This window comes from Sipha flava, unplaced genomic scaffold (genome assembly GCF_003268045.1).
Source record: "Sipha flava isolate LNK unplaced genomic scaffold, YSA_version1 121_pilon_pilon, whole genome shotgun sequence".
Classification (NCBI taxonomy): domain Eukaryota; kingdom Metazoa; phylum Arthropoda; class Insecta; order Hemiptera; family Aphididae; genus Sipha; species Sipha flava.
This window is the reverse complement of record NW_020271747.1, coordinates 1198119-1214876: the sequence shown is the minus strand read 5'-3', so window position 1 is coordinate 1214876 and position 16758 is coordinate 1198119. Positions and strand designations below refer to the sequence as shown.

At 28.7% G+C, this 16758-nt stretch overlaps 1 protein-coding gene across 2 annotated transcripts; it reads right to left on the bottom strand.

Moving 5' to 3' along the window:
- Window positions 1-5543: 5543 nt before the first annotated feature.
- LOC112694011 (nuclear RNA export factor 1-like) lies at window positions 5544-14044 on the bottom strand. Of its 2 annotated transcripts, XM_025569329.1 has the most exons (16): window positions 14002-14044; window positions 12953-13915; window positions 12417-12858; window positions 10490-10718; window positions 10322-10421; window positions 10178-10258; window positions 10014-10118; window positions 9794-9950; window positions 9512-9711; window positions 9342-9448; window positions 9247-9283; window positions 7058-7311; window positions 6801-6984; window positions 6558-6734; window positions 5902-6491; window positions 5544-5748 (listed from the first exon to the last, which is right to left on the bottom strand). In XM_025569329.1, exons 3-16 carry the CDS (start codon window positions 12472-12474, stop codon window positions 5655-5657), a joined length of 2373 nt encoding a protein of 790 aa, XP_025425114.1. In that variant the 5' UTR covers window positions 12475-12858; window positions 12953-13915; window positions 14002-14044; the 3' UTR covers window positions 5544-5654. The 2 variants fall into 2 exon arrangements, with proteins under 2 accessions (XP_025425114.1, XP_025425113.1); XM_025569328.1 differs by having other exon boundaries at window positions 12417-13915.
- Window positions 14045-16758: the final 2714 nt, after the last annotated feature.

The following is a 16758-nucleotide window of genomic DNA, read 5'->3' as shown; positions in this document are numbered from 1 at the left end:
TGCTGCTTTTTCTTTTTCCGATGTTGTTAAGAACCAGCTTCAAATTTCTGAAATATCGCCCTAGAGGAAGAAAATTTCCCCAGCTTATATGATTATTACCATTATTTCAATTTCAGGAAGACAACAAAAATCTCGCTCCCCGATTAATAAAGACAAATTAAATTTACCAGTCTAACCTCATTTTTCTTCCCCAAACAGTAGTTGTTTAACCAATTTCTCTAATCAAAGCCTTACTGTAGAAAATAACTCTATTGATCTATCTTGAGTCTATTCTTTTTTTCTTAAGCTATCTAAATCTCTTATAAATTCCCCCTTTCTATTTTCCCTTTCTCTCCCGATTCTCTTTAATCCCTAATTGAATCTTCTCTAAATTCACTTCTTAATATTCCTGTTTCTAATGTCACTTCTGATTAGTCTTGTATTATACTCTAAATGTCTTCACCACAGTCATAGTAATCACTAATTATATTTGACTCCTAAACTAACACTTATAACAATAACAAAGTAAATATAATTTAATAAAATTATCATGGTATTTTTAAAAAAAAATAATAATCTGAATATACTCAAAAAGTGTACTAACATTATTCAGTGGAATGTGAGAAGTCTGCCTACACGTCTCCCATCCCTACAACACCTTCTATCCGATCACAAATGTTCAATCGCACTTTTCTCTGAAACCTGGCTCTTACCTTCACGTCCTCTTACAATTCCGCAGTTCAAAACCTATATATCCGATAGCTATGATGGCTATGTTGGTGTAGCTATAGCTGTTCATATCTCTCTCAAATACAAACAAATTCCTTTAGATGTCGCTACCAGAAATAGTTTTACTCACCATAAAATTGACATCATAGGTATCGAAGTGCATCTAGTCAACTCCCATCCTCCTTTAAAATTTTGGTCCTGTTACATCCCCAGTAATTCCAATGTTCCTTCCAATTTACGGCGTGAACTTTTCAACCTTATATCATATAATACGCTACTTGGCGGCGATTTTAATGCATTTCATCCCGCTTAGGGCTCTGAGTTTGTTTCCCGCCGTGGTTCTCAAATCTATGATTGCAACAACTCATTAGGACTTTGTTCTCTCAACAATGGTAGTCCTATATATGTAGGTCGTCCCAACACAACCAACTCGGCTATTGACTTATCTTTTTGCTCCCCTAATATCATTTGGTATCTATTTTGGCAAGTCCTCAATGATCCTCACGGTAGCAACCATATCCCCATTATCATATCAGCTAATTTCAACAGGTCCATCGATACTGTGCCATCTAGTCCCGTCTTGGATTTTCCATCTCCAATTCACTTACCTTTCAATTTCAATAAAGCTAATTGGTCATCGTTTTCTCTCCAAATTAATAATTCTATTTCTTCACTGACAAATTCTACCTCTCAAATTTTCTCCTATTTTACCTTTACTAGTATCATTAACATCTCCGCTGATTCTACAATTCCGAAGAAAAGATTAAATACTAACCCTTATCCACCCTCCCCTCCTTAGTGGAATTCTGACTGTTCTGAAGCTATTAAAAACAAAACCCAATGTTTTAGAAATTTTCGTCGCTCAGGCTCCATTCCCGATCTACAACTCTCTTTTACCAGTAACCTTCCTCCTACGTCTTCTTCCTTTACAGCTGAGTACTATGCCATCACTGAAGCCTTAAAATTAATTCAAAGTTTTTCCACAAAAAATTACTTAATTGTCTCAGATTCTATGTCAAGCCTTCAAGCCTTAAATTCAAACCCATTTGACTCTCATTTGTCTCCACTTATAATTCGCATCAAGTTCCTTATTTTTACCTTAAATCAAAAAAACTGTAACATCAACTTTCTTTGGGTTCCTAGTCACACAGATATACATGGTAATGAAGTTGTAGATCATCTCGCTAAATCTTCATCCAATCTCATTTATCCTTCTTTTTCTCAACTCCCACATTCGGACTTCACACCTCTGTTAAAACAACATTACATCAATACGTGGCTCTCTCTCTCTGGAACAACCTACCTGCAGAATTCGCCTCAAGTTACAGAAATATTACACCTAATATCCTAAAAAAAAAACATGGTTTAACAACTTACACTTATATAGACCATATATTGTACAATTTAATAGGTTAAGTATAGGTCATCACCTACCCATCCACTCCTTCAAACTTGGCCTTAATGATTCTCCATTCTGCACACTTCACATAAATGAATGTATCTGCGATTTATCCCATATTCTATTCGACTGCCCTACTCTTCAAACTAGACGCATTATTCTAGTTAACATATTTAAAACTCTTAATATCCCCTTTAATATCTACTCCATACTAAACACAAAATCCACTACTGTTATTAAATTAGTAATTTCCTTCATATTGGATGCTGGCTTTGTTATATAATATAAAAATGTAATGTATTATGTTGTATAATGTATAAATATTGAGCTATCATAGTTTTATACTAATAGCTAATAAATAATAAAAAAAAAAAAACAGTTTAATGTTGCTAGTATATTATACTAAGCTAAACATAATAATTATGATAAATTATTTCTAGGTATAAATATACAAGATAAAATAAAATATAAGTAAAATAAATAGCTTAAAATTTGAAATTTTCTTTCAAAATGTTCCCATTAGGTTTTTCATAATGCCATGTAAATAATTTCAGGGTTACTTAGCAATAAATTTAATAGCTCAATAAAATCATGCAAATGCAAATGCAGAAATTTTTTTAAAAAGTTTTTTTCAGTTCCATAACATTAAAAATATTTTTTCTTAAAAATAAAAAGTAATTATAGTATTATTAATTTTCATATTTGTAATTAATTCATGTTAGCCAACTAATTCTTCTTTTGGTTTAAATTACATGCATATTTATATGTATCATATAACGACGCAATTGGATATTCGATTCGTATATTTTTGTACTTGTATTGTATATTTAAGCACTTACCTTTATGAATATTTTTAAGAGCATATTATAGCGCTTATAACTACTTTTTTTAGAGCTATAAATTTTGAGCCCTGGTTATAAAGCATTTCAAAGATGATTTTCAAGATTTAATTAAAATTATTATACTGTTCATTATTTATATCACAAAATATAAATTATAGGTGTTTTGTATAATAATGTAACATTCAAACTCTAATTCTATTCCACAATTAATCTAGGTACATTCAAAAGCAATATATTCATAGTCGCAACAGGGTTTTTAGCACCTCTAAGTTTAAATGTAGTATTCTTTTTTTTTTTTTTTTTATATATCTATGAATCTATAGTAATTACAGTGAAATACCATTCAATTTTATTTTCAGCAATTTCAGCATCCCTAATATTTGGGCTTTAGTTGCGCCCATGAATGTACTTAAGTGTATCTTTTTGAATCATGTCCACAGAATTCTACACTCTGGTTTCCTGTACTACTGGTTAAATGTTGAAGGATTTTTCAATCTACATAATTTAAAAATATTACCTACTAAATAAAAATAAATTATATTTACTGTAAAATGGGGTTACTTGTGACCCTTTTACAATTCAGATGAATGCTGTTTGATAAGTTTTCAAAATATAATGATAAAGGTAGGAACCAAAAATTCTGATCTTGGTTTATAGACTGTAAGACTCATTTGTTGATTTTTTTTTAGATTCCCCCTTCTCATTTTTTTTTAAAAAAAATATGCTTGTTCCAAGTTACCCTTGATTTTTGCAACCTTGGGACAGCTATTGTTTTATATAAAAAAAATCATATTGAACTATACATATTATAACTTGGGACAGATGTATTGTTTAAAAAAAAATCAGCTTTTAAAATATTACAATTTTAAATTTTTTAAATACAATTTATTAATCTATTTTAGAAAAAACAATAAAATAAATCCTTTCGCTTTTTTTTTTTACATAAATTAGTCACTTTTTCATTTAAAATTACATTAGAAATAAAATAAAACACAACTTGGTCAGTCATAATTACTATATAGGTAATACCATATAAGTATAATACGAGTTATAAATACATATGTACTTTAGAAATATATTCATATATATTAATTTCGCTACTAGTTGATTCAAGATTTGTTTGGATGGTAGGAAATTTACCAATTACCTTACTTCAGTCAAGAGGGGTTTAGTAAATAACCGGGGACCAAACGTCCTATGGATAGGTATAAATAAATTTATACAACTCCTGAAGTCCAAATGTCCTATCTAATAGACGAGGAAGAAACGTCCTTTTACCGTTCTGTTGTGCTTGTAAATATTTACTCATTGTCTCCACAACACTAATTATAACTTAATAATATTAATCAATACAATTATTTGAATACAACAATTTAATTTATTATAATTCACTTATTTTTTTGTAGTATTGTGTTGCGTGTCGTCAGTTCAACAAAATAGAAGTTGTAAGGTGGAATAATATTATTAAAATATAAACTCAACCTTAGTTAAATTTTGTTGTGTTTTATGAAATTTACTAAGTTAAAAACATTTTAACTCAAAAATACTTTCAGTCCAAATAATTATTTCATAAAAGTGGCGTGAAGGTGCTCGCTATAACTGTACTAAAACACATCTGAATGGGTCTGTTCCATACCTCGATCTCGTATAAACTCCTTGTTATTCATTTTCTCAAGACTGGATTAACATTTAGATTATGTCATTTATTACTTTTAGTATACCGATTACTTTTGGTTGAAAGCTCAACCTCAGATTATATTCGGTTGACCAATTTATGTGTATGACATAACTATTTATCACCTGCCCTTAAAATCCATTGATGACAACTCGTCCTGTGCTATTTGTACCCCTTTATAATTATAATATAAAATAAAAGTAATTATGTGAAAGATAATTTCCCTGATGAATATCATTCACATATATTCTTGGTGAAGACTTCTCTTCTACTATAGCTATCTGTGTATAACAGTGATTCTTTTAAGGAATTTTCTTTGAACAAAAAAAAAAATTTCCAGCCATATAATTAATATCAACAAACTATGAAAAACTTATAAGAAATAAAAAAATCAGTGTTAGAAAGTTTTTCAAACTTAAGAAACTCTAATACCATCCAAACTCGTAATGGTATAAATAATATAATATTGTATGGTTTTTATAGGTTTTCCATTATAGATATTCTGATAATCAACATAATAAATGTTTTAACTACAAATCGTCAAACAAAATGATAAAATAATTAAAAATATTTAAAACATTGTTATCGCCCAGTAATTAAAGATATCATCTTCTAGGCAACAATTATGTCACTCAGTAAATTAGTTAAAGTATACACTGGTGTATAATATTTCAGTTATTCTAAGGTTTAGAATGTGGCTCTCCCCCATAATGTTAAGGACCTACATTTATATAAGTCCGCAACAACAGACTAAGAATTTCTTTTCATAACTCTTGAATATCTAAAGAAAATTAAGAAAATAAGATAATCAAAAAAATTAAAAAAAAAAATTAAATGGTATTAGTTGTCCAACGTAGTAAGTTCTTACATTTTTTTTTTCAATTAAGTTAAATGTATTAAAAAGAACTAAAAACCAAAATAATGATACAGATTAATATTTAACAATATAAATAAAAATAAAAAATAGTCCACAGTATGAAAATTACAATAATTGTCATTCTGTTATGTTAAATTCATAACCACACACTTATCAGCGTATAAAAGCAGCGGGTGGAATATTGGGTTTTAGTTTTGAAAAACACAAAGCAGCTTTGGCATAGTCCCAATTATTTTCTTCCAAGCATCTATAGGGAATCAAATGAATTAAATTAGTTTATATAAATATCAAATTTAGAAAAAATATTGGAAGTCCTATTCGAGATCTTATTTTTCAAATCAAGTTTAAGATTGGTTTTCAACAGTAATATTTAGTAAAATTTAAAAAAAAAAAGTCTTACTTTTTGGCCCATTCGTCATTCATTCCAGATTCATCTGAAAAACTCTTTATCATGCTTAATTTTGTATCAAGGTTTGAGTTAGCATCATTATTTAAATTCAAAAGAACTTCTTTTGCCTGTTGATTAACTGGCACCACAGAAGGAGATCCTGATGATGTAGAATTGGACATAGGAAATGCCATGTTTGACTGTTGTGGATTGGATTGAAAGTTTACTGATGGTGATGGTACTGCTACAGAATGATTCTGCTGCTGAAAGGATATTTGTTGATTCGACTGCTGGAAGTTGGAAATTGATTGATTAAGCATGGCAGAGGTATGTAAACTACTTTGATAAAGTGGTGGAAGCTGCTGCTGTTGTTGCTGTAGATTCATTGAAGAAAGCTGATAAGACGAAAATGTATTTTGCTGATATGGTGGCAGAGGATAGTTAGGTGTAGGAGATGCCACGTAGGATAATGATTCCATTCCAAGCATTTCGTCATTATCTTCCATAAATATTGTAACATTATTGTTGCCACTATTATTGGAATTATTATTTTTTGATGATACTGATTTTTGTTTAAAAACATAAAACCGTTTTGAAGATTCCTATAAATCAAAAATTATTTTAAAATTACTTTCTATTGCAATTCATTAAAATACCAATTCACTTACTTTTAATAACTCATCATTGACCACTGTTACAAAAAGCATATCGCTCACTATACTCCAACCACTTCCAATAGGCACTATGCTGAATGTCCTACAAAACGATCGGAAAACCTGCCTTTGATTTGTTTCTTTGAAGTCTTCAGCAAAGACACCATTTAATACAATCTGAACCATTACAGGCTTTAAAAGAGAAAATAATTTAAATTATTGACAAAATTTAAATAAAACCAAAATCTCTGAACTTACATTTGCTAATGGTACATCGACTATGAATGACCCAAGGTCATGTTTGGTTTTGGGTAACTTTTCTAAAAAGTTAACAATATTCTTTCTGCCTTTGTGCAGATGACGATTTCTCCCTGATCTGTGTTTTTCAAATTTTAGAAAGTTCCGGCATTCAGGCACATACTGTGTTAAACTACCTTTAGAACTAAAAATAATAAAAAAAAAGTTACAACAATCCATAATCCAATAATTTTTTAATTAAAGGTATTCAACATTACACAGTGGACAGATAACAAGAGGATAATGAAAATGTAGCGTTTTCAAGGTAAGCTTCAGAAACCATTTGTCTGGACACTGTGTTATCGTATAGACTGTAATATTGAGTTAAGAATGATTCTACTAGAGTTGTGACTGGATTTATCTGTTCAGGATTGTGCCCTTCAAGAATCGGGTAACTATTACCTAGGTTAATTGGCATTTTTAATTTCGTCCCCACAATGGCACTATATCGAGAAGGCAATTCCAAATCATCCTGAAATAAATTTACAATATTTTCCGACATACTAGAAAACCACTCAAAATAAATATCAAATGCATTATTAAAGGTTTCTTTAATAAAGATATTTGAACTTTATTTATTTCAAGCAATACAGAGGTAGAAACTTAAAACACATAATAGATACTCCAAGAATAATTAAATTTCTTATTTCAGAACTTGAATAAATAATTTAAATGTTTTTTTTTTTTAAAAGTACATACTAACTATTGTAACTCCAAGTAGAGGAAGTGATGCTCAACCAATGTGCACAACTAATAAATTTTGTCAAAAATGAATCAGAAAAAAATTAACTATTTATTAGCCTAAAAATACAAACATAACATGAGATTGGCTCCAAGGTTGGAAAAGGACAAAAATATGTATGTTAGCCCCTTTAACCTTTTATTTTATTTTTCCATTAGTTTTTCAATATCAAAAAAAAAACAAAATGACAGTATTAAGATTATATTAAGATTGTAAAATATAAGTAGTAATATGGAAGCAATTAGTTATTAAGGAAACTACTAACATAAGACCGGAATAAAGGAGGAAAATTATAAATAAATTTAAGCTATGGGATTCTAGAGCAGAAAATATCCAAGTATTGGAATCAAAGAATATTTTAACCTTAATATAGAAAACTATATTAACTATATTGCATTCTATTTGAATAATAATTAAATTAAATACATGCAGCTGCTTGGTAAAAATAAGATGGAAGATTTATGAACATGTACTATATATATATATATATAATCCAGATATTGAAAAATTTTAAAATACATTAATTTATTATCCTATTTGTTTTTAGTTGAATAAAAAAAAAAAACAATGATTGGAAATTGAGTAGAGTGATTGATTATTTATTATTACTAACGCAATGTACCAACTAACTGTCTCACACACAAGTAGTTAAAGAATATTTTTTTAAAGGAATAATATTTAAGTGAACTTTTTACAATGCTCTTCTTTTTATGAAAAATAATAATATGAACTGAATAATCCTTAAACAATACAATTCATAGCATGCTAATAAAAAAAATTGATAAATTGAACACTATGACAAATATTCAATTTATCTATTTTTTAAAAAAAGTATCTATCTTTAATTAATTTAAATTTGATATAATATTATGACAAAAATAGGTTGAGAAGCACAAAATAAGGTAAGCCTTGATTTAATACCTTTAATATTAAATAAACGGTATCAGTTAACACACATAAAATGATACAACATATTCATCAGTATACATTAATTTGCATTGAAATAGAAAATTACAAATTGAAACATAAATTGAAATTAAAAATTAAACTAAATAATTAAAACATAACATAATTGCAATAATCAACTTAAAACTGTTTAAAAATAAAAATGAATGAATTTATTAATATTTGTTTATATTTAATTGAACTGACAAAATAAGTAATAATATCTTTCAATGTACATTTTTTCTCAACTAAAAATTCAAGCATTTACTAATTTTCAGAATGTTACAACTTATTCACTTAGATCCATCTAATTTTAAATTAACACAGAGTATCATAAATGATTATAATTCAAAATTTAAATCAGGTAAGGTGTACTTATTATTAGGGGTGGGCCGATCTTAAAACCGATACTTGGTATCAGCCGATATTGGTGATATCGGAAATATCGGTATCAGTTTATTTTCAAAACCGATATTTGAACTGATACCGCAAAAACTACTTGTGATTATGATATCGGTTATCGGTTTTATATATCGGTATATCAGGTATCAGTAAAAAGTAGTATTGGCCCATTCTTACTTATTATAGACACTTTATCTTATTAAAAATCAAAAATTATCACAATACTGTTAAGCTAGTACAATAGAAACATCTATCTTATTGTTCTTTGCATACATTTAGAATGTACAAGCGCAATAAGATAAAATATATGACACTTACCAATTTATTTAGCATAGGAAATAATTGTTGTACATCCCTGAAATAATAATAAAACATGTAAACAGAAATTTAAGATTTATAAGAAATATGCTTACAGTCTGTAACGTTCTTTGTCTTCTATATCAAACACTGGATTCCTTGACAAATTAAGAACTTCAATAGTGAAACCTGTGAGGCATTTAAGCTCTTTTAGATCATAAAACTGAAAAAAAATTAATTTTAACAAAATGCAGGTACATTAAAATTAAATTGCTTTATATTTTACTTTGTTGCCTGCCAAATCTAACACTTTTAATTCAGGAAACAATCTACGTATCCATATGAGTCCTTCTCCTAGGTATATATGATTATTTTCAAGACTAAGACCATATAAGTCATGTTTGGTATGCTGAGCTACAATGTTTAATGCAGCTAAAAGAACTGCTGGTCGATTTAGTGGTACAAACAATTGATTATCAGTAAATACTAAAACAAATAAAAACAATTATTAGGAGTTGGATATTAATAAGACTTTTATTGACTTCATGCAAAATATACTTATACATACATGAACATGCATAAAACCGTGATAAATCTAAACTTTTGGTACTAGAATTGTAACGAATTGCCATTGCTTCAATCATTTTTTCTTTTACTTCATTAGACACAGGTGTAAACGATATTGGTCCACGAGGAGGAAAGTAAGGAACAACTTTAATAATCAACTAAACAAAAATAATTGAGATTATGAGCAATACACTTAAATTATCAAATATATCACAATTTACTTTTCGGTCATCTCTAAGTGTTATTTTATAACTGGTATTTTGCAATGTTTTGGCAATTTTAAAATCGTCAACAAGAAATCTTAATGCATTATCAAAATATTGTTTCTGTAAAATAAAATCATTGTTACATTTTACAAGCAAAAGATAATACAGACATGGCTAACATTGTATGGATAAAAAACAATAGGTGTAATATAGGTTTGAATTATTTTCAGGACTTCATCACAATCGTCAATATTTGGTACCTAAAAAAATCAAAAATATTTATAATCAAGAATACAAATACAATATAAAAATTAAGAACTTACAAATACAGAATACCATCCCGTGCTACTTTTTTTTAAAGCCCATTGTGAATTTCTGAAATTACCATGACCACCACGGCCATAATTCCTTTCAGGATAAGACCTAGTTATTTTTTTTTATAATTATGTTTAATTAATATTCAATAAATTATTTTAAAAATAATAAAATACCTTCGACCAGAACTACTTCTGTTAGATTGTCCATTTCGGTTAGAAAATTCATTGATTTCCAATTGCTCACGAACGAAATCAGTTTTATTTTCCCAGCTTTTACGAAAATGGTTACTACCACGATTATTTGCTTTAAATGTCACTTTTTTATTAAAACCATGTCGATCTGGATAACCACCACCTCCCTGACTAGTGCTTGGTCTAGATGATCGATCATCATGTTCCTTACCTAAAATTAAAAAAATTATTAAAAATAATCATACTATGAAACAAAAGTTATTGACTCTCCACAACAGAACTGCAAATAATAACAAGAGTAATTTATAAACAATAATCTCATTTACATTTTAAATTATTAGTGACATTTTATATACAGTGTAACTTCAATAACTTGAATCGGTCCAGGGCCGAAAAAAAAATTTTAGTTATCAAAAATATTTTATTATATAACATAAAGACTTTATTTTATAATTTTATTTATTTTCTTATACCATGTATAATAAATGTGTATATGTATGAATTACAATTTTCAAAAAAGTATTCTATAATAAAATAAATATATAAATAATAAAGAAAAATAATAAATAAAGACTATTTATGGAAAAGTAAAAAGTGAGCATAGTAAAAAAATCTTATAACCTTCTAATGCCTGGGGAAAGTCAATCTCACATTATCTTCTTTAATTCAATTTCAATTAAATTCACATTCTCCACTTAACTCATTAGAAATTTCTTTATTTATTATCATAATTTATGAACATACACTATTTATATATAGCTACACTTATTATATTTTTTCAGTAATTTTTAAAAATGTAAACTTCACTTACTACAAGTTAAAAAAAAAACGAAAATTTGTGACTCAATTTCTTATTAATATTTAAGGAATTAATCAAATTGAACTTATTGATTAATATTTAGTAACGATCTGAACCAAATCAATCTGAATAGAACAATTGAGCGCAACTAATTCATAAAAAATTAAAAAACTGATACATTTTTAAATATTCCAAGGGCTATAAACAATTGATTTTTAACTTCTATTAAGCTGTCCCCTTTAGATGCAAATTATTTATCAATACCCCTTAAAAAAAAAAAATTAAATGGTTCCCTTGAAAATAATATATTAAAGATAATAAATTTGAAACAATTACAGATAATCTAACACATGCCGACTTAGGCGATAGGAATTTATATTATATTCCCTAAAATTTATTTTATAGATCAATAGATGAAATTATACTATTTGAAAACTATTATAACAAATAAGTCATGGTGCAAAGATCAGCAAAATACCTGTATTTCAGTTTTAAATTTTAATATAAATTTAACATATAATATGCTCAACATCAGCATATCACCCTCCACAGAGTGATAATATCCACATTAAGTACTATAGTGTAAACATAGGCACTCAACCCTGTATTGAGGTCAGGCCTTGGCCCGACACCTTTAGAAAATGTAAGATGTGTTCACTTTAAAGGTATTGGGCTAAATTTTGACTGTCAAACCATGTGAAAGTTACATTACAAAATTAAAGCCTAATATCATTATTTTTTAAGTAAAAAGAACTATCCCCCTCACAATTGGTAAATCAATGGTGCCATTGCTGGACTAAATTTTAAGGATTTTGGCGCCACTATCTGTTAATACATTTTCATTCATTAAACATAAGTGATACATAATAAAAGTTTTTCTAACAATGTACAAGATGCGGTAATGATCAATGAATATCAAGATTGTGAGACATGAAAAATAAGTTTTGTTTATCGTGCAGTGCAGGCAGAGCCTACACACACAAATTTAATGAAACCAGAAAACTATTTTCTAGATAACTAAACATTAAACGATTGCCAAAATCCTGACGACCAACATTTAGCAGTAGACTCATCGCACAGATTAGTAAACACAGCTATGGTGGTACTCACGGTGATTGGTGTGATGGAATCTGTTGTTAAAGTTACGTCCTCCTGATCTGCCAGCCATAGCCGAAGTGTGTCCGGCGGTGCCAACGGCCGGTGAAAAGCAGCGTGGGCGTACACAGGCGGCCCTACGACAAAAGCAAACGGGTATGCGAATGGACCGGGGCAAGGAAAAAGACTGATTTCGGTTGTGTTGCGTTCAATGTGCCGCACAAAAGCTGTCGTTGTAACGGCGTATCAAATATTCAGACACGCACGTCGAATAGCTGTAGCAGGATCCATTCGAGATAAGTTACGTAGCAGGAAAAGTAACCGGGATTGCAAGACATGGGGCAAAACTCGGGACGATACGTACGGGTGACGCTATCAGTTATCACGTCTTATCAAATTACGCATGATCGCGTCCTTCATTGGTCCGCCGCGGTTACACCAACTTCACCGTCATATTCTGTGGAATTACATTAATTTTCATTCGATTAAAATTAAAATTTAATTTAATAATGGATTTTTATAAACTGTGACTAATAAGGAATATATGACACCGTTAATCAGCCTTCATGCAGCCATTTGAATTTACTGACGTCTAGAAATATCTCTAGTCTTCATGCTCTGATCATAGAGTAATATTAGGTACTCTATGGCTCGTGAAACCGTTAAAATATATTTTAAATCGTGATTAAGATAGTATTATCTTAGTAAGTAGTACTATCTATAATCGTCCTGACCATAGATATATATAAGACCACGATTTAAGATATACCTTAAACCGTTTGATACCGTTAGATACCGAGAAGTTGATTTTATCCAGATACGGTTACTGGTTACCATTATATCAAAATTAAACGATAACCGGTTACCGGTTTAAAAAATGTTTTACTTTTGCCGAGCCGATTACCAACTTTATTAGGAACGGTTTTAAGCCCTACATTATACTGTCTGTTTTGTACAATTGTATCATTCTAGAAATACTGTTTGAACTGTCTCCAGTTTTAAATTAGAATCGTCGTTTCCAATTTTTCAATAATTCCATTAAAAATTGTTATGAATTATCATTGATTATAAATAGTTAGTTATAAATAGTTTAGTACTATTTATAATCTTCTTCTTCTGGCCTTCATAACTCTCCAAGAGTTTTTGCCGCCATCACTAAATCATCCCACTTATCTCGATCCAGTACTATCTCCCTCCAATTCTGTGCTCCAAGGTCTTCCAAATCTTTTTCCACGACATCCATCCATCATTTCCGAGGACGACCCCGTGGCCTTCTTCCTTCCGGCTTCCATTAATGCTACCTTGGTTAATGCATCTGTGTTACGCCGCATAACATGTCCTAGCCATTTTATCCTTTGACTCTTTATGAATTCATTAACTGTAACTATATTTAATTCTTGGTTGAACTTCCTGCGCCATTGGCTGGTCCTCGGATCCCTGATTGGGCCACATATTCTTCTCCTTATCTTATTTTCAAAAGTCCTCTATTTATAATCAATGATAATATATCGCACCTATAGAATAGAAACAGTATAACTCAGTATATAATAATAGTAATAACTGAGAAAATGCTATTAAAGATTTAAGAATTTTCACAAACCGTCTGACAATATATCATTTTTTGGATATTTTGACTTTTTACTTAGTTGTCATAAATCATTGTTTTCTATTTTTATAGGAGTTTAAGAATTCCCTAATACTCAACACTACAAAAAAAAAAATAAATAAATAAATCAACTTTACTATTAAGCAAGTATATTTTATATTTTTATCATATTTTACTTCGAATCAATTACGAAATAAGATAGAAAAAAGATATGAGCGCAAATAATAAATATTTATCCCGCAGTTTCAACAGTGGCACCAACTCAAAATCGATATTTTTTTGAGTTATACCGTTTGTATTCTAGGGGTGCAATATATAAGATGTTTAAAACGGTATAGTCAATAAATAAAAACCTGACTTCGACGGTTTTTTCCTAACCTAAATTGCACATCAATATTCAAACCGGTTAAGAACCACAACCTTAAGCCGGGTACACACCGGAGCATTTAGGTGTAATGTAATGCTATAATGTAACTGTAATACTCAGATGTGTACAATGTTACTGTATCATTCGCACTTGTTCGGCGGTAAACCAGTTGCTTCGTAATGAATCACCCGGATTATATTCGTATGTTGATGTTAAATTAATGTAAAATTAATTAAAATTATTGAATAAAATAATATTATTAAATTATTATTATTATTATTATTAATATTAATAAAATTAATGAAATTTATTATAATATAAATTAATAAAATTGTATTATTTAATCTTAATTTTAAAATGTAGTGGAATAATGAAAAAGTACATACGTCTCTATACTTCATGAAATTCGTTTGTCACCATCTACCACCAAGTTTTTAATTTAATTCAAGCATTTAGTATAGTTTTAAAAATATTTATTATTATATAATTTATAATAATAATAATTTTGGTTTCAGTGTTCAGTCACTTACTCCACTCTGACAGCTGCATCTTCTTAGGCGAATTTCTGGAAAATTCAGTTATTATTTCACTTTCATTGAATTGCTCTTTTTTATTTATATTAGCCATAGCTAACCCATTCAGTAGGTTTTCTAACATGGTGCTTCTTAAATAATTTTTTAAACGATTAAGTGCAGAAAATGTTCTTTCCGGAGTGAAAGAGGTAACTGGTAACGTGGTGAATAATTGTAAAAGTATTTTAATGTTTTCAATTATTCACCACGTTAAAAAAAGTATTTTAATATTAGGTTGAAGATTGGTGCAATGAGAGAGTGAATCAACCGCAGAATTCGGTTTTGACTTCATTGTTGCCTCCATATGAACAGCTCAGCTCTGATTGCAGATGAGGTATCATCATGGAGATCTTGGGCATATATTTTAGCAGATTTTATAATATTTTCATCGTCATACATATTTAAATTGGCCGGAATAAGTCCTTCATGTGGTATAACATCAATAAGCCTTTGATTAAAACGAGCATCCATTGATTCTATTAAAGAGTAGTGTTCGACCCTAAACGTACACACCGGTCGTTTGTAACATGTAACATCCAAGCGAGTACGAACTCTGTTATATTACTCCTAAATGCTCCGGTGTGTACCCGGCTTAATACTTTCTCATTATTTGTAGAAACATGTTAACTTTTGAATATTCGGAGTTGACTGAGGACTCTTCAAATATCAGTGATATAAGTATAATTATAATTAATATCTATTTTTTACACATTCTCATTGTAACAAATCGTTAATATTTCTTTTATCAAACTACATATCTACTATCAATAAAAATGTTCATAAATCAGAACTTAATGTATATAAATTAAAAAAAAAAATTCTTCTTTTGTATTGTAATCCGTTTTCATATTTATTATAGACCAATTCAAGTATACAAATGGATAACGAAATACATAAAAAACAGAAAATTAAAAAAAATTTAAAACTTAAAAGAAAAAAGAAAAACATAGAAACTAAAAAAATCAAAACCGAAAAAGTATTTTTTTAAAAATTTGTCACAAAAATTAATTGTTGAACTAATTCATATTTTTATTTTTATATTTAGTTTGTATCATATAAAGAAAAATTAGGTATGATTATAAAATCTGGAAAATATCATAAAACAGTGACAGATTACAATTAGGCAAGGGGAGAAGAATTATACACTAAAATGTCCGGTGTGCCGCGGCGCTAGTTGGCGAGGACTATTGGGTCATTCAGCGTTATAAAACTGAAGAAATTACTAATGTTTTGCCTCAGGAAAGGTGATATTAAATATGGAATATTAAATAATTGTGCATTAACCATTTTCAATTTTTAGGTGGAAACATGACGAATGTCTAATCAAAATGACTAAATCAGATCAGAAAAGCAACGACAAAAATATAAGCAATCAGCTGCAATCTATTATCGAACTCATTTTGGATCGGTTTATGGTTGACCCGAAAAATAAGATATTGACGAATAAAAATTTAAAATTAATTGAAAAATTATATCTTGAAATAATAAAAATTTAAGTTTATACTTGAATATTGCATTTAAATTTTTTTTTAAAAAAAAAATGTAATATTTTTTAGTATTATACTGATGAAAAAAAAATCTTAATTGAGAATTATAAAAAATGATAAATAAATGCTACAAAAGTAAATAATTTATCATGCGATAATAAATAAATATATAACCATCTTTTTTTGATGTTAACTAATTTATTAAATTTTAAATTATAATAATATACAATTACGGAGTGATAACATACAGTAAACTATACAATATACAATATAAATTAGTAGTGTTTTTAACAGATAATAACATAATTTAAATAATATTTCAATA

Excerpts from the sequence above, each read along its gene's own strand:
- LOC112694011 (XM_025569328.1), bottom strand. The coding sequence starts at position 12,474 with ATGGCTGGCAGATCAGGAGGACGTAACTTTAACAACAGATTCCATCAC. Across the intron at positions 10,422-10,489 it reads AGAAGTAGTTCTGGTCGAAG|GTCTTATCCTGAAAGGAATT; the intron begins GTATTTTATTAT and ends AAAAATAACTAG. Across the intron at positions 6,985-7,057 it reads TCTTGTTATCTGTCCACTGT|TTCTAAAGGTAGTTTAACAC; the intron begins GTAATGTTGAAT and ends TATTATTTTTAG.